This window comes from Choloepus didactylus, chromosome 15 (assembly GCF_015220235.1).
Source record: "Choloepus didactylus isolate mChoDid1 chromosome 15, mChoDid1.pri, whole genome shotgun sequence".
NCBI lineage: Eukaryota > Metazoa > Chordata > Mammalia > Pilosa > Megalonychidae > Choloepus > Choloepus didactylus.
The window spans coordinates 64,726,594-64,745,821 of NC_051321.1; the positions used below are offsets into that span (position 1 = coordinate 64,726,594).

General features: G+C 35.5%; 1 protein-coding gene across 3 annotated transcripts in view; it reads left to right on the forward strand.

Annotated features, from left to right (window-relative positions):
- The window catches only part of SIRT1 (sirtuin 1), a 35,303-nt gene extending 21,240 nt beyond the window's left edge, over window positions 1–14,063 (forward strand). Inside the window, exons 2-7 of one of the 3 annotated variants that reach the window (XM_037804324.1) lie at window positions 733–857; window positions 1,393–1,540; window positions 2,414–2,493; window positions 6,817–7,003; window positions 8,085–8,645; window positions 12,022–14,061. In XM_037804324.1, coding sequence (XP_037660252.1) covers window positions 825–857; window positions 1,393–1,540; window positions 2,414–2,493; window positions 6,817–7,003; window positions 8,085–8,645; window positions 12,022–12,329 — 1,317 coding nt within the window. In that variant the 5' untranslated portion in view covers window positions 733–824 and the 3' untranslated portion in view covers window positions 12,330–14,061. Of the gene's footprint in view, window positions 1–732; window positions 858–1,392; window positions 1,541–2,413; window positions 2,494–6,816; window positions 7,004–8,084; window positions 8,646–12,021 lie in introns of all 3 variants that reach the window. The other 2 variants (XM_037804322.1, XM_037804323.1) reach the window with 2 other exon arrangements.
- Window positions 14,064–19,228: the final 5,165 nt, after the last annotated feature.

Below are 19,228 nucleotides of genomic sequence, written 5' to 3' on the forward strand. Positions count from 1 at the left end.
TTTATGAAATTTATCTATGATAAAATTTTCATTTTAAGGTAGAATGGTTGGATTTTTGAACAGTAGTTTTCAGCAGCATGTGGACATGTACATAATAGTCATTATAATGGCATTTGCTTATTTTAAAATTTTACCTAAAAGTATCTGTTTGCGTGACAAAAATTTTTTTTTAAGTTTTGAAATAATAAATAGGTAAAAAGTGAAGTCATTTATAATCTCATTAAGCTTCCTCCACCCGTTTACAGCCTGTTTGCATACTTCTTGATTTGATTCACGTTTATATGGGCATATCTATATTCAAGTACACATAATTTCCACTTTTGTTTAATAAAAAGAATGAAACAAACTGTACACACCGGTGACTAACTTGCTTTTTTCATGTGTGTCATGGACCATCTTCAAGGTCGGTTCTCCCTCATTCTTTTTAACGGCTGCATATTATTCCACTATAATGGATTAACCCTCTTCATACAACCAGTTCTGTTGATGGACATATGGTTGTGTATAGTTTTTGCTAGATTATAATAGGATAGAGCCTGTAATGAATGGTAAGGAAGTAAGTAGATAGCATTACTACTTGAAAGAAAAAGTAGAGAAGAAGCTTCCTTTGCCATAGTCACTTACTAGATGAAATTTAATAAAAGAACACTGTCAAAAGTTGGGAGGACCAAAATTGATACTTTTTCTCTGATCTTTTTGCCATGTGTATATCTGAATTCTTTGTTTTTAAAGAAGAAACAGGATTGAAGCATTATTTGGGGGGAAAAACACACACACAAAATCCAGGAACTCAGCATTCATGAGCAACTCTATACTATACCAGTATGTGCCTGTGCAGTGGAAGGAAAACAATTTTGGTAAGGAATTAAAACTTTAGCTTTAAACTTCCAACAGGTTGATATTTATAATGAATGCCGAATCAAAAAATTTTTCATTTTATGTTGACAGTGCCTTTTTTTAGTTTAATAAAGTCCCTCATCATACCTTTTATATCTGTAATTTCAGTTTTCACTTTTTTCCTTAAAAAAAAAAAAAAAATCTGAATTTGCAGCCAGCAAAAATTAGTTATATCTTAAGGTGTGTATTACTTCTCAGTTTTATTAAAATATCTATTAACATTTATTAGGGATGTTTATGGGTACTTTATCTTTTACTTCAAGGGGCCAAGTTCACTAATTCCTGAATTTGTATCTGTACTACAGCAATCCTTTTGTAGGTATGTTGCATCCATCTAGATACCTTTAAAATATGTATTTTGTTTTTAAAATATTTTACATGGATATTATCATTGGTAGTTTTTTCTGGATCGAAGGAGTTTATTGAACCTAAACATGACATTTGCTCTATTTATTTCTTCAATGTAATCTTTTTTCTACCTTTTATATTATATAGGAAATATATCCTGGACAGTTCCAACCATCTCTCTGTCACAAGTTCATAGCCTTGTCAGACAAGGAAGGAAAACTACTTCGCAACTATACGCAGAACATAGATACACTGGAACAGGTTGCAGGAATCCAAAGGATAATTCAGTGTCATGGTTAGTAGACTTCAGAATTTCTAGTTTTATAGGAAAAATTAGGATTATAAAGTAGGTTGCCATCCAGGAATAGAGATTAAGCATTATTACTATTTAATATGTTAACCAATTATAGATAATCCTAAGAAAAGCAGAATGCAAAAAATAAAACCACAAGTCTTGGCTTTGGTACTTTAATTGTATGAAACATTGGATATTAAGCTACTTTCGGATTTAAAAAGACATTACAGTTGTATGCCATTAATGTTTTTTTTTTTATTCAGTTTTATTGAAATATATTCACATACCATACAGTCATCCATGGTCTACAATCAACTATTCAGAGTACAATCACAGAGTTATGTAGCCATTAATGTTTTTTAAAGAACCTTTTCTGATTGCAAAAGTATATTGGCTATGTAGGAAGAAACATGTTATCTTTATAAAACCAAAGGAACTATATAGTTCAGATATTACAGGATTCAGAAATTTAGAATAGTTTAAAACAAGAGGTATGAACTTTTAAACTGTTTAACCTTTAGCCATTTTCTTATGTATGTAAAATGTTTTAAAAACACAGTAGTTGAGCTAAAGGAATAGAATTGTAACTTTCCAACTCTGCAAATTTTTAGCCCTGGAGAAGTCAGTTTGTCTTTTTTGAAATGAGTAGCTTTTTAGGAGGTAACATTCTATCATTGTCTTAGCTGTTGAGAATTTGGTTCTCTCCTTGTTTAAATATGTTTTTTATTTTTTAAATTTATCATCCCTTAGATTCTTTCATGGAGACTTTTAAAATCACAGAGCTTCTAATCATTGTTGTAGGTTCAAGAAATGAAAATATCTATCCCTTTAATAAACCATGTATATATATGTATCTGTATATATTGATTACAGGTTCCTTTGCAACAGCATCTTGCCTGATTTGTAAATACAAAGTTGACTGTGAAGCTGTAAGAGGAGATATTTTTAATCAGGTAATTTATCACCTATATTTTAAGAATTGTGCTAGTCTCTGATCTCTTCCTGTTGTTTTTTTTTTTTTTTTTTTTGCTTTCATATCCTGTTTTTGCTAAAAGTATTTATGTTGTATAGAAAGATCCAGGAAGAAAATGTGAGTGTTGGGAATTCTGGTAAAAACATTACACCATAATATCTCTTAAAATTATGAAATTGGCTCCTTACTATATAAACCAAAAAAGCCAGATTGTAAGCAAGGTGTTGCTCTAACAGTTGTTATTTTTTTTATATCATTACAGAAGTTGTGGGTTTATAGAAAAATCATGCATAAACTACAACTATCAGAACTTAATTCCTTTTTCACAGCTGAATAATATTCCATTATGTGTATATACCACAGTTTATCCATTCAGTGGTTGATGGACACTGGTTTACTTCCATCTTCTGGCAATTGTGAATAATGCTACTATGAACATTGGTGTGCAAATATCTGTTTGAATTCCTGCTTTCAATTCTTTTGGGAATATACCTAGACATGGATTGCCAGGTCATATGATAATTCCATACTTAACTATTTGAGGAACTGCCAAACTGTCTTCCACAGTGGCTGAACCATTTTACATTCCTACCAGCAGTGAATGAGTGCTCCTGTTTCTCCATGTCCTCTCCAGTCTTGTAATTTTCTGTTTTTTTATAGTCACCATTCTAGTGCATGTGAAATGGTATCATTGTAGCTTTGATTTGCATTTCCCTAATGACTAATGATGTTTTGAGCATCTGTTTACGTGCTTTGTTTTGGGAGAAATGTCTTTTCATATCTTTTGCCCATTTTAAAACTGGGTTGTTTGTCTTTTTGTTGTTGAGTTGAAGGATTTCTTTATATATTCTGGATAGTAAACTCTTATTGAATATGTGGTTTCCAAATATTTTCTCCCATTGTGTAGGTTGTCATTTTACTTTCATGATAAAGTCCTTTGATTCACAAAAGTTTTTATTCTGACAAGATCCCATTTATCTATTTTTTTCTTTTGTTGCTTGTGCTTTGAGTATAAAATCTAGGAAACTTGCCTAACACCAGGTCTTGACAATGTTTCCCTATGTTTTCTTCTAGGAGTTTTATAGCTCTGGCTTTATATTTTACTCTTTGATCTATTTGGGGTTGATTTTTTATGGTCTGAGGTAGGGGTCCAACTTCACTCTTTTGCAAATGGAGATCCAGTTTTCCTAGCACCATTTACTGAGAACACTTTTTTTTTTTTGCCCCAGTTGAACAGTCTGTTTCCTCTTGTCAGAAACCAGTTGGCCATAAATGTGAGGGCTGCTTTCTGAGCTCTCAGTTTGATTCCATTGGGCTATTCAGGCATCCCTTAGAAATATTGTGGGTTCGGATCACTGCCATAAAAGTGAGCCATACAAATTATTTTGGTTTCCCAGTACATACAAAGGTTATGTTTATACTATACTGTGATCTCTTAAGTGTACAGTAACATGCCTAAAGAAAACAATGTATATATCTTAATTTAAAAATACTTTATTACTAAAAAAAATGCTAACCATCATCTGAGCCTTCAATGAGTCATAATCTTTTTGCTGGTGGAGGCTCTTGCTTCAATGTTGATGGCTGATGACTTACCAGGGTGATGATTGCTGAAGGTTGGGTTGGCTGTGGTCATTTCTTAAAATAAGATGACAGTGAAATTTGCCGCATCAGTTGACTCTTCCTTTCACAGTAGATTTCTCTGTAGCATGCTGTTTGATAGCATTTTACCCACTGTAGAACTTTCAAAATTGGAGTCAATCCTCTCAAACCCTGCTACTGCTTTATCAACTAAGTTGATGTAATGTTCTGAATCTTTTTGTCATTTCAATAATGTTCAGAGCATCTTCACCAAGAGTACATGACATCTCAAGAAACCACTTTCTTTGCTCATTGATGAGAAGTAACTCATCATCCATTCAAGTGTTATCACAAGATTGCAGTAATTCAGTGGCTCCACTTCCAGTTTTAGTTCTCTTGCTGTTTACACCACATCTGCAGTTATGTCTTCCACTGAAGTCTTGAACCCCCCCTTCAAGAGTTGGAATCAAATTCTTCTAGACTCCTTTTAATGTTGATATTTTGGCCTCTTCCCATGAATCATGAATGTTCTTAAATGGCATCTAGAATGGTGAATCCTTTTCAGAAGGTTTTCAATTTACTTTCCAGAGAGTCATCAGAGGAATCACTGTCTATGGCAGCTTATAGCCTTAGACAAGGTATTTCTTAAATAATGAGACTTGAAAGTTGAAGTTACTCTTTGATCCAAGGGCTGCACAGTGGATGTTGTGTTTAGCAGGCATGAAAAGACTAATTTTGTTAATCTTGTACATCTTCATTAGAGCAGTCAATGAGCAGTAATATTTTGAGAGGAATCTTTTCTGAGCAGTAGGTCTTAAAATATGCATTCAACATGTTGTAATTTGTTGTAATCCAGACTTTGTTGTTCATTTATAGAGCAGAGAGAGAGGAGATTTAGCTTAATTCTTAAGGGCCCCAGGATTCTCAGAATGGTAAAAAGGCATTGGCTTCAATTTAAAGTCACCAGCTGTATTAATTCCTAACAAGAGAATCTGCCTGTCCTTTGAAGCCAGGCATTGACTTCTCTTGAGCTATGAAAAATCCTAGATGGCATCTTCTTACAATAGAATGCTGTTTTGTCTACATTGAAAATCTGTTGTTTAGTGTAGCCACCTTTGTCAAATATCTTAGCTAGATCTTCTGGATAATTGGCTGTAGCTCAGCACATGTTCTTCTAGCTTCAAACTCTTCTTCCACAGCTTGTTTACCTCTGTTAGCCTTCATAAAATAGAAGCGAGTTAGGGCCTTGCTCTGGATTAGCCTTTGGCTTCGGGGAATGTTGTGGTGGTTTGATCTATCCAGACCACTGAAACTTTCTCCATATAAGCAATAAGGCTGTTTTGCTTTCTTATTCACATGTTCACTGGAATAGCACTTTAAATTTCCGTCAAGAATTTTTCTTTGCATTTACAACTTGGCTGTCTGTCTTGGATCTCGACATAACTTCCTCACTAAGCTTAATCATTTCTAGCTTTTGATTTAAAGTGAGAGTTGTGAACACTTAAGAGGACATTGTAGGATTATTAATTGGCCTAATTTTGATATTGTGGTATTTCAGGGAGTAGGGAGGCCTGAGGAAAGGGGGAGAGATGGGGAACGGCCAGTTGGTAGAGCAGTCAGAACATGGACGTTTATCAATTAAGTTTGTCATCTTATATGCGCATGGTTTGTGGCACCTTAAAACAATTACAACAGTAACATCAAAGATCACAGATCATCCTAACAGATTACAGTGATAATGAAAAAGTTTGAAATATTGTGAAAACTACCAAAATGCTACAGAGACATGAAGTGAATACATGCTTTTGGAAAAATGGGGGTGATAGCCTTGGCTCAATGCAGGGTTGCCACAATAAAGATTTGTAAAAATACAGTATCTGCGAAGTGCATTAAAGTCAGGCACAATCAAACGAGGTATGCCTATATAGATTCTGCTGGACTCTGGAGTTTCAAAATAGTTGATTCAGACAGTTCCTGCCTAATCGTTTTTCGGGTGGAGGGACTGATTTCTGGAACAACTTCTTTCATCTTCCCATCATTTTATTGGTTTTTCTCCTCATTCTCCCATTTAGTTCCTTTCAGTTGGAATTTTAAAATAGTTGTAATTCTTTAAAATATTTTAAAAATTGTTGTGAAAGATATTTCATCCATGATCACTGCCAAAAAAACACAGGAACATATAACTGAGAAAAATCATCCAGAAATAAAATAAGTCCTATGTGCTTAGCTGCATGTATTGTTAATTATATATAATTATGAGAGTACAAAGAATGGAATCATTATATTTTACACTTTTTTTCTTTTTTTTTTAAGATCAAGTCCCATTATATTTGGTCAACGTTTTTTTTTTTTTACACCTTATACATATTCGTTTAAAATGACCTTGTGTCATTAAGTGTTTTATCAACACACAAATACATATATAAATAGCCTTTTTCTTGTTAATTTATGATGGACTCTTGAATGTCAAATGTAGTTGTACACAGCTATTATACTAGTGGCATAGCAGTCTGTTGTAAAGTTTGTTGTTTAGTAACTAATCCACCATTGACAATTGATACTAAGTTTATGTCTTATTTTACCTGCTAATTATCGATAGCTTTTCTGGCTGTTTTCTTTGATAATGCTGAAATATATTTTTAGGAAGAGTGGAAATGTTGACTTTCTGACTTGGGCTTTCCCTTCTCTTTCTGTCCTTGCAACCAAAATCTTGAACATGTAGGTGGTTCCTCGATGTCCAAGGTGCCCAAATGATGAACCACTTGCTATCATGAAACCAGAGATTGTCTTTTTTGGCGAAAATTTACCAGAACAGTTTCACAGAGCCATGAAGTATGACAAAGATGAAGTGGATCTCCTCATTGTTATTGGGTCTTCCCTGAAAGTACGACCAGTAGCACTAATTCCAAGTAAGTTGGTGATGGTTTTTGGAGAACATACTTTATATATATATATATATATATATATATATATATATACACACACACAGACATATATATGTATGTATGTCATGGGTTGTGAAAGGATTCTTACCCAATAGAACCTAGTGATCTTACTTTGTTTATGGTTAAAGAATGGTGAAGTGCCAAAAAAAAAAGTTTTAGGTGGCATTTTTTCTTCATGAAAATTGGTCAACCCAACAGTTATTAATAGTTAGACAGGGTTAAAATAAAGAACATTTTTTAGCATACTGAATAGCTCTGAAGGAGTTGTTACTTAATGATTTCAGATCCAGTAAGTTTAAATGTATGGCTTGATAGAGAAGTGTCATGTACTCATACAAAATGATCGGTTCATTCTTCTAAGAGTGACAGTCATGTCGTGTGATAAAGATGATATATAGATCTACATTACCCACATGTTGTGTGTACAAAAAGCCTCAATCCAATTTAAGTCCCCTTTATTCTCAGGAATAAATAACACCTGCTTTTATACTACCTTTTCCCCTCCTAGTGAGAAAGCAAGGGAGAGGAAGATAGGCGGACTATTTAGATAGATTCAGATGTCCCCTCAGAAGTGAGGGAAGGGAGAATATCGGACTCCTAACCGGAGGATTAAATTGGACCCCCACACCAGCAATGAAATAGGCAGCCAGAATGAACAGTTGAAAGAAATGTGGAATCTCCTCTGTCTTCAGTCTTTTTTCTATAACCTTATGGAAAAGTACTGTTAATTTATCCCCATTATATAGATGAGGAAATAGAAGTACAGCGTGCAGAAGTCTGAGAAGATTGTTCAGAGTAACCAGGTGACAGATGTGGAATCTGAAATTTTACAAAAGATAAAATTTTAATTTTCTCCTTACTAGGTAGCATGATGAAATATACTGGCTTGGTTAAGTATTACAGGTGGGTTTCTTTTTGGGGATTTGGGGCTCTGGAATTTCTTCTAAGAGTCACATTAGATTTTTGCATAGCACATTTATTGCGGCTTGATTAGATAACTTCCCCTCCCTTTTTTGTAACTCTTTATTTCTCACCTTCTTTTTAGGTTCCATACCCCATGAAGTGCCTCAGATATTAATTAATAGGGAACCTTTGCCTCATCTGCATTTTGATGTGGAGCTTCTTGGAGACTGCGATGTCATAATTAATGAATTATGTCATAGGTTAGGTGGTGAATATGCCAAACTTTGCTGCAACCCTGTAAAGCTTTCAGAAATTACTGAAAAACCTCCAAGAACACAAAAAGAGTTGGCTCATTTGTCCGAGTTGCCACCCACACCTCTTAATATTTCAGAAGACTCTAGTTCACCAGAAAGAACTTCACCAAATTCTTCAGTGACTGTCAAACTTTTAGATCAACCAACCAAGAATAAAGTTGACAGTTCAGATATATTGGAGTCAAAGGGTTGTACTGAAGAAAAATTGCAGGAAATACAGGCTTCTACTAGGAATGTTGAAAATATTACTGAACAGTTGGAGAGTCCAGATTTGAAGAATGTTGGCTCCATTACTGGGGAGAAAAATGAAAGAACTTCAGTTGCTGAAACAGTGAGAAAGTGCTGGCCTACTAGACTTGCAAAGGAGCAGATTAGTAAGCGGCTTGATGGTAAGAAAGGATGTTGAACCATTTTGAAAGTATAATTTTCTAACAATATTTCTAAGAAATTCACAATTTTGACAGGTTAGTTGGATAGTTTTTTTGGCAACAACGGGGACAGTTGATTGTGTTTAGAAAAACGTTAAGTTCATAATTCAGGCTGAAGAAAGATAAACCAATGATATCTTACATAATATGGGGGAATACTGTTTAATTTTTAACAGTCTACTCTGTGTGTTGTGTTTCTTTAGGAGACAGGAAGACGGAGGGAAGGGGAAAGACAAGGGAAAACATTAGATGGAGAATAACAATTAGAAATATTAAGTGCTCTGCCATTGGTGAGAGCTTTAGCTGGTAGAAATAATGACAGATTTGGGTGCTTACTCTGATAGCTGTTTTCCATAAATTATCTGATTTTTAAACTTAGGAACTATTATTACTTTTCTGCTACATGTGAGAATTGAGGACTATAAAGGTTGGTAAATCAAGGTAATATCTAGGAAGTGGAAGAACCAGACTGGATTCCAAATCTGTCTATTCTCAGAGCCTATCCTGCCTCTTAACCACTGTGCTATATTGTCTCAGAGCTAGAAAATGTCTCTTTCTTCTCTGCTCAATATCAGGAATAACACCTGCCGTTTTTTGGCATTACATGTAAAGTCTTAGTACTAATTAATATAGGTGAAATCACTTTCTACTATTTGGAAAATGTTTAAATCCAGATAGTATGTGTGGTGAAAAAATTCTAGTTTAAACAATGTAGTTTAAAAAACACTTCAATGTAGATGTAATAATCTTGTAGAAGATTCCATACTTGATGGAAACAAACAAGAATTTTTAAACAAATGTGCTAAGTGTTCTAATCATTGGCTTTAAATGAATTTTAGTTTAGTTGAGTAAACTTGTGAGCCCTTCCTTTTTCCCTGTTAGGCCTTGTAGTAAGTTCTGAAGATGCAATGATGGATGATTCTGAGAGCGTATTGAGTGAGTTTGTGTATAATTATTTTAAAAAGGTGGCAAGTGTTTGCTAATGTCATAGAGTAAGGAAGTGAATTTTTCCAGGGTAAACTAGAAAAATATAGAAACCTACTTATCTACTTAATGTTTGCAAATGTGGCACAAGTCAGATGTTGAAAAATTGTTATTGATTCATTTGTAAAGATAAATAATTTCTTCAGTCATTTTTGTGGGTTAGGCATTCATCACTGTGTAAAAGTCAGGGTGGTAGTTTTAATCCTTTTTATTTGGGGGTGAAGGATCCCTTTGAGATTCTGGTAAAAGCTGTGATATGTGTCCCCTAATAAAGACACATATGCAATTTTAAATACTTCAAGGGCTGAAATTGATACTACTTAGAATAACTCACAGTAGGTGCTGCCTCAGATACATATAACTGAAGCATAAATATTAATTTCTAATTAATGATTGTAGTCACGTAGTTTGTTTACCATGCAGAGTCTGCCTACCCCTTTGCAATGAAATTTTCTTTGAATATCTTTTTTAACAGATGGGTCCAACATGTCAAATTCTTTGCCCCAGGAAGTACAGGTTAAACCCACAGTTGGCTTTTGTATCATACTTTGATTTTATGCTACTAATTTAGAAGTCCTTAAAGGTACAGGCTTTGGAATGAGCTAGACTTAATGTTGTCTCAGATCCATCTTGGGCAAAGTTATTTAATCTCTCTGTTTCCTAATTTGTAAAATGGAACAAAGTAGCACATAACTCATGGAATTGTGAGAAGAAAAAAAAAGGTAAAGAACATAAACTTCTAGCTATTAAAACAAACTGACATACTAGACTTACTCATTTTAGGTAGTCACAGTTGTCACCTATTTGTGCTTCTGTCTTATGTAAGCTAAAAAGGAAGTGGGAGCATATATAACAAACTTTTAATCTGTTCATGGTTGCAAAGAAAAGGGCACTAACACATATAGGTATACAGAACTTAGGTTAAGAAATGGATTATTCAGTTCTTCAGGGGAGTCAGTGCAGAATGCAACATTTTTTAGAAGCATGGGTCAAAACTATAGAAAGAAAAGCTCAGGACAACTGTGTGCTGGGACCCATTAAAAGAATGTGTGGGTATGTTTCAAGAGAGATGGCCCAATGAGAACTGCCAGATGGGGATTACTGTTAAGGGCTGGAATACTTGAGCAACCATGCAAATTAATACCAGTTGTTTATAAAGCTGAAGAACTATATTCTCTTGCAACAGGGAGAAATAACTGGTCTTATAACTAATTTGTGAGTTCAGGTCAGTTTTTTAAAAAAATGAATTGTCACACATACTAGGGTATTTCAGGGAGGGTACTGGGATATAATGCAGTACAAAAAAATTTGAAGGCCACTTTGAAGAGAAACTTCTGGTATGCTTTGGTAGAATGGTGTGTTACTTCAGTTATACTGTGCAAGAAACCAGGCTTTTGTGAATCAGTCTGGCATATGGTGTTAGAAATGGGGTATTTATTATGATGTGAAAACAGACTTGTTAGTTGTGAATTCAAAGGTAGAAAACATTTCATCATTAAATGTTTAGACCCCCACTTTCATTTAAAAATCACAATGAAAATATAAAAGAAGCTAAGCCATATTTGATCAAACTGAGTTTGATTGTGTTAAAGGCTTTTAAGAATTGTATTAGTTAGTATTCATGGGTTCAAATTGATACTCTATAAGTAGAATCTCTTGGAGGATGTCTCTTGACCTCCATGGCTTAAGGGGCAGTGGGGGGAGTAGGTTAAGTCCAGTGCTAGATCATTGCTTCTGAAACTTGAATGTTGGTATATAGGACTGTTAAAAAATGCAGATTCTGAGAGTAGGTGGCAGGAGGGCCTGAAAATCTTAAATTTCTATCAGGTTCACAGGTGATGTCCGTGTCCACACTTTGGATAGGTGGTAAAGACATTAACAAAATATTTTTAGGTTTGTAGTAGGCAGAGAAAAATTGAAATGAAAATACTTAACAAAGATGCTTTAAAAGCATAGTATGTACTTTAGAGAGTTCAGATTTCATGAACACCAGTAAGCCAGGCTGCATACTTCATTTAATTCTCTTCAAATCTCTTCAAAGGAATTGGTTAAAGGCCAATTTTATTTACCTCAGAGAGTTGTAAAAATCATCTCATTTTCCAGATGAGGAACAGAGAGAAAACTGCCCAAGCTAGTTAGTGGCAGAACTAAGATCTGAACTTAAGACTAAGTCTATAACTTGTTTTTTAAAAACACTATAGTGTAATAGTGTATTGTGTAATAGCCTCTAGTAATGATACTTGTAAAAGGCAGAGCTGGACCTACATTTCTTCCAGACTGCCCAGTGAGAACAAATTAGTCTCAGAAAACTGAAAATAACTTCTCTTATTTTTATTACTATAATGTGTTTCAGGTAATCAATATCTGTTTTTACCACCAAATCGTTATATCTTCCATGGCGCTGAGGTATATTCAGACTCTGAAGATGATGTCTTATCCTCTAGTTCTTGTGGCAGTAACAGTGATAGTGGAACTTGCCACAGTCCAAGTTTAGAAGAACACATGGAGGATGAAAGTGAGATTGAAGAATTCTACAATGGGTTGGAGGATGATGCTGATGTTCCAGCGAGAGCCGATAGAGGTGATCAAGAGGCAGTTAATACAGCTATATCTGTGAAGCAGGAAGCAGTGGACATTAATTATCCTTCAAACAAATCATAATGTAATAATTGTCCAGGTACAGGAATTGTTCCACCAGCATTAGGAACTTTATAGCATGTCAAGATGAATGTTTACTTGTGAACTCAGTAGAGCAAGGAAGCCAGAAAGGTGTAATATTAATTAATAGACTGGTAAAATAGATGGATACTTTTTAACTTCATTATTTCTGTACTTGTACATGCAACACTAACTTTTTTTTTAAAGAAAGGTACTAAGTATCTTTACTCTGTATGATACATCCATATGTATATACAATTTTGTTTTTTGCTTAGGGAGTGAATTTCAACATTTTAAGTTTTCAGAAAGCCATTGGAATGTTAAATTAATGTAAAGGGAACAGCTTATCTAGACCAAAGAATGGTATTTTCACACTTTTCTTTGTAACATTGAATGTTTTGAAATCCTCAAATCTGTTCTGCTAAACTTTTGATTCTTTAGCACAATTAGCTATTTTTAAGCACTGGCATTTTCCAAAACTTGTGGCAGCTAACTTTTTAAAAATCTCAAATGACAGGCAATGTGAGTAGAAGGGAGTCTGCAATAAGTGGAAGAGCACTCAGTTGTCTTTGCTTTTTTAAGTTAAGACTTGGTGCTAAAAGTTTCAGTAATTACAGTGTTCAAATGAAGGTGGCTTTTGTACTTTTTGTGGGCATGTAGTAATGTCTAAATTGGCTCATAAAACTAACCTGAAAAACAAATAAATGCTTTGGAAATGTTTCAGTTTGCTTTAGAAAACATAGTGCCTGCCTGGATCCCCTTAGTTTTGAGAATACCTGCCATTGTTTAAATACCCATTACTGTGGTAGAGCTTGCATTGGTCCTTTTCCACAAGTATTAAACTCCCAAGATGTGAATATGCAAAGCCTTTCTGAATATTATAATAATGGTACTTCTACTGGGGAGAGTGTAATAATATTTTGGACTGCTGTTTTTCTTTTACATTAATGAGAAGAGCAGCAGCCCCCTGATTATAATTCCAAAGTAATAAGATGTTAATTATAACTCAGCCTTGAAAGTACATGTCTCCTGTCAGGAGGATTTGGTATAATAAACTGCTAGTGTAGTATTGTGAAGATGAACATGATATAACTTGTAATACCAAAACAGTTAATGAACGTAATGAGTTCCTATGAAATAGCTTATTTGAAAGTTTAGCCTGCCTTAAAACTAGAGTTCAGTTTTCTCAACTGCAGAAGCTTCTGTCTAGCCTTTTTTTTTAAAGTTCATACATGATAAAATTGCACAGTAAGCATTTATTTTTCCGGACCTTTCTCCAGCATAATCCACAAATTATAGAGTATTCATATATTGTCTAAGTATTTATTACAGATTTTCAATGGGATTTGAAACACAGCTGTTCTTTAAGCATGAAATGCCCAGCGGGGACCATTACTGCCAGAGTAAAGAGTTATATTGAATGGCCATTTCCCTACCTAAAAGATATTTCATATCTGAACTTACTTGGCTACACTAAAGAATGCAGTATATTTACTTTCCATTTGCATGATGTGTTTGTGCTATAGATGATATTTTAAATTGAAAATTTTGTTTTAAATTATTTTTACAGTGAAGACTGTTTTCAGCTCTTTTTATATTGTACATAGTCTTTTATGTAATCTACTGGCATATGTTTTGTAGACTGTTTAATGACTGGATATCTTCCTCCAACTTTTGAAATATAAAACCAGTGTTTTATACTTGTACAATGTTTTGAAGTCTATTAAACTTGTCATTTGACTTTTTTCTGTTAACTTACCTTGTTTAAGGTATAAACATGATTCTTACAGAATTTGCACAGCTTACAGGGCTGTATTAGGTACTTTCTTATACTGACATTTCTTCATTCAATTGTGTCTTAGCAGAATGTCACTTGTAAACACCGATATTGCATATTTTATTAGTTGGTGTATCACCAAAACTTTCAAAACTAATATTTCAACCAGTCAAGGCTAGAGGCTTTAATATGGTAAAATGTATGGGACATATAGGGCCTAAGAACTTTACACATCAAAGACATGCTCACATGACAAAGGGCCTAGGACTTTGGGTTAGCATTACATAAGAAATGGCGGCAATATATTGAACTCAATAACTCATTCACAGTAAAGGCCAGATTATATGTGAAAATCTGGTCTCTGGTAGACCTTCCAAGTCTTGGAACAAGTAGTGGATTTTAAAAAAAAAAAGAGACGACTTCAGCCCACATTTTGAGACTCACCTAGGTAGCTACTTGGTCCGTTACAGTAATGTAGAGACTTGCATACATGAATAAATCCTTGACAGGCACAGCTTTCTGCTCCCAGGTCTGCTTCCCTCCCCATCAAACTTAAAACAGTGCAGTCAATTCTCAAACTCTGGAAGACAAGACTAAAGAAGAGCACAACGAAATAAGAATTGGAAAAATAAAAAACAACAAACCACCTTCCAGTCAACCAAGGTGTGGTAGGGTGGAAGACATTCCAGGAGTGCCACTCTCCCACAGAACCTTTGAAAGGCTAGCTACAACTGGCAGACCCATCTTCCTCACAACAACTCCAGGAAGGGTTGCAGTAATAAGATGAGTCTTGAATCAAGAAAATGCAGCTTCAAAAAACAGTGGGAGAAGTTCATGGTGCCCTTGAGCCTGTACTCCCCCATTGTGGGTCTCTGGTCCTATTCTAAAGGCAGCTTATGAGCATATTGGAGGGCCTATATGTCACTACCACTCTGGGTGACAGCCTCCAAGACTGAACCAAGAAATTCATCTCTGACTCATCTTCCCAAAACTTGCACTGTAGACACGTATAACAGTGTAAGGAACAATCAAGTCAAAAAGCATTTTGTGGTAAAGGATTACCTGCTTTCAGTCATAAACTCTGAAAGAGCGCACAGAGTCAATCTGAAAAAAACTGTTAAAAGGTTTTTTTTTTATGTTTGTTTTGTTTTTGTTACCTCCTTGCACCAAGGAAATCTGTCATATCATTAGCTGGATACACACTTAAGGACAGACAGCTCAGGAACTGAATCCCAGAGTTATCCTTCAAAATATTAAAATGTACACTGTGCAACAAAAAATTACAAGAAAAAGAAACAGGAAATGAGATGGGAAGTTTAAACGGGACCAAACAAATAACTGCAGTTGGAGATCTCAAAACAAAATGAAAAATATCCTCTCGAGTTTCAGTAGCCCATTGGAGTTGCCAGGACAATGAGTGATTTTGAAGATAAGACAACTGAAATGGTTCAGGCTAAGGAGGAGAAAGTAAAAAGCATGAAACAAAAATAAACAGCCTAAGAGCCTATTGGAGATCATAAGGCACAGCAGGGTACTTATGAGAATCCCAGAAGGAGAAGAAAGGGGAAAAAGGATAGTCAAAGTAATACTGGCAGAAAATGTCCCAAAGTTAATAAAGGATATGAATATGCACATTCAAGAATCCCAATGAATCCTAAACAGGATCAACTGAAGAGAACACCATCCAGATACACAGTAGTCAAACTCAACTGCCAAGGACAGGGAGAGAGTTAAGGAAACTGCAAGAGAAAGGGAAAGTTATGTACAAAGAAGGATCAATATTTAAGTGCTTGTCATCGAAAACAACAGAGGCCACAGGAAGTGGGAGGATATACATAAAGTACTGAAAGAAAACAATTACAAACTTACTAATTTCTTAGGCTCCTCAAGTAAATACCATGAAATGGGTTGGGTTAAACAATGGGAATTTATATGCATGGTTTTAAGCTAAAAGCAAGTCCAAACTGAGGTGTTATTAAGGCAATGCTTTCTTCCCAACACTGATTGGGGCTGGCTGCTGGCAATTCTAGGCCCTTAGCTTGCCACATGGCAAGGTACATGGAGGCATTTCCTGGTGTCTTTGTCTTCCAGGTTCCATTGATGTTCAGCTTTTTTCTTCCTGTGACTTTCTCTCTGTCCAAATTTTACTCCCCTTATAAAAGGCCTCCAGTAATAGGATTGAGACCCATTATGACTGAGGTGGGCCATACTTTAACTGAAGTAACCTCATCAAAAGGTCCTCCTTACAATGGGTTCACACCCAGAGAAATGGATTAGATTTGAGAATATGTTTTTCTGGGGTATATATACAGCTTCAAACCATCACACTCTACTTTCTGGATCCCCAGAAGACATGTTGTTTCTACATTCCATTACAGTATCCCAAAAGCCTGTTTCTTTCAGAAACAATGCTTAGTACATAATCTCATCAAAACTCAGTTATGGGTGTGGTCTCCTGGGGCACAATTCTCTTCCTTCTATGGATGTGTAAAAACTAGAAAATAAATCATCCATTTCTGATATACAATGGAGGAACAGGCATAAAATAAAGTCTTATTCCCATAGGGAGAAAATGGAAGAAAAAGGGGTCACAGGTCTGAAACAATTCCAAAACACTGCAGAGCATATGCCATTAGATTTCAAGGTCTAAGAGTCATCTAGCTGCTTTGTCCTCCAGGACTGATGAAACGGCAGCCCCACCCCTTACAAGTGCTTGTACAGTGGCCATACTCCACTGGGGTGAAATTTCAATCCTCTCCATCAGGATGCTGGCCAGGCTCTCAGCAAACACCAGGGCACAGGTTCTACCCTCTCAGAGCACTGGGGTGGTGGACAGATGAGTCCAACTCCAGGGCACAGGATCTGTCTTCTCTGAGCACTCTTTCTGAACAATGGGGTGAAAGGCCCACCCTCTTTAAGCAGGAGGGCAGACACCCTTTCCACACACACAGGTGAGCCCACTCTTCTTGGCCCAGGACGTATCTTTGGTCCAGACCTTGGCTTCTTCCATGGTTCTGCCTTTGAAGCCATTCTTCCTTCAATTTGTCCCTTCTCTGTCCGTTTTAGTCCAGGTTGGCAGTGGTTCTGAGGCTCATACATATCTGGCAAAAAAAACCCTGTTGGTTTTGCATGTAGTTTCACAGAGGTTCATACCATCAGACAGTAGGACTTTCCACAGATCCTTCCTGGATCACTGTACTTCCATTCCTGATTCACAAAGAAATTGCTAGACTGGTTCCATCCTCACATGGAGTGCTATTTTCTGGGGACTTGCTTTCCAGGCACTCAGGATTGTCCAAATTATCAATTTCCGGTTTCTTTGTGCCCAGGAGTTCAGTTCCTCTTGCATTTTAACCAGGCTACGCTTCCCAACATAGCTTAGAAATCTCCTCAGCTAAATATTCAATTTCATCTCTTTCAAGTTCTGCCTTTCATGCAACTTCAGAACTCAATTTCACTAAGTTCTCTACCACTTTAAAACAAGGATCACCTTTTGTCCAGTTGCCTATAATACATTCATCATTTCTTTCTAAGACCTTATTAGAAGTACTTCTAGCATCCATATTTCTACCACTCTTAAAAACAATCAAGGCTTTTTCTGTGAGCACCTCATAAAGCTTACAGACTCTACTCATCAGCCAATTCCAAAGCTGTTTCCACATTGTTAGTATTTGCAATAGCAGCAACCAACTCTTCTAGTACCAAAATCTGTTTTAGTTTCCAGGGCTACCCAAGCAAATGCCATGAAATGGGCTGGGTTAAACAATGGGAACTTATCTGTGCACAGTTTTGAGGCTAAAAGTAACTCCAAATCAAGGCATCATCAAGGTGATGCATTCCTCCGGAACACTGGTGTTCTAGGGCTGGCTGCTGGCAATTCTTGGACCTTAGCTTGTCACTTGGCAAGATGTGTGGTGGCATCTCTTGGTCTTTCCCTTATCTTCTGTGTTCCACTTCTTCCTTCCTGTAGCTTTCTCTGCCTGTCTGAATTTCACTCCACTTATAAAGGCCTTCAGTAATGCATTTAAGACCCAGTGTGATTGAGGTGGGTCACACTTTAACTGACGTAACCCCACCAGAAGGTACTACTTATAATGGCTTCAAATCCATAGGAATGGATTAAATTTAAGCACATATTCTTCTGGGATACATACAGCTTCAAACAACCAAGAATTTTATATTCAGTGAGACTTTACAAAATGGGATTAAGACATCCCCAGATAAACAAAATCTGAAAGCTCACTAGACCTGCCCTACACAGCAAATTAAAAAAAAAAAGGGGGTCACTAGACAGTAGACTATAAAGATCCATAAAGAAATAATAACCTCCAGTAAAGGTTACCATCTGGGTAATTATAAATACCATTTCTATTGTAAGTTTTTGTATGTAACTCCACTTTTTACTTCTTATAAATTCTAAAATGCAAATAACATAAAAGTAATGATAAATCTATGGTTCTGGCATACAATATATAAAGAAATATTTGTAACAAGTAAAACAAAAAGGTGAGGGAATGGAGGAATACAGGAGCAGTGTATGTGAATGCTATTTAAACTGGTATAAAATCAAATGTAATTATTACAGATTTGAGATGTGAAAATTTAATCCCATGGTAACCACAAAGTAAATTTATGAAAAGTAATGCAGAAAGAAGTTAAAAGGGACTCTAAATGGTACATTACAAAAATTGAAATAAATATGAAAGTAGGCATTACTGGGAAGAATTGAGAGACAAAAAGGTATAAGACATACATAGACTAACTAATAAAATGCCAGATGAATGTGCTGAATTATTAGCAGTGACTTTAAATGTAAAATGGATGAACACTCTCCAAGTGCAAAGGCAGAGATTGATAGCTGGATGAAAAAGCACAACCCAAGTATTATATGCTGTTTACAAGACACTTATACTGCATTCAAAGACACAAATAGGTTTAAAGTGAATGGATGGAAATAAATATATGATGCAAACTATAACCAAATAGAGCTAGGTTAGTTATTAATATGAGGAAAAACAGATTTTAAGTCAAAAATGGTTACAAGGGACAAAGAATGCCATTATATCCTGATAAAGGGGTCAATTCGGCAAGAATACATACTTATAAAATATATGCACCTAACGAC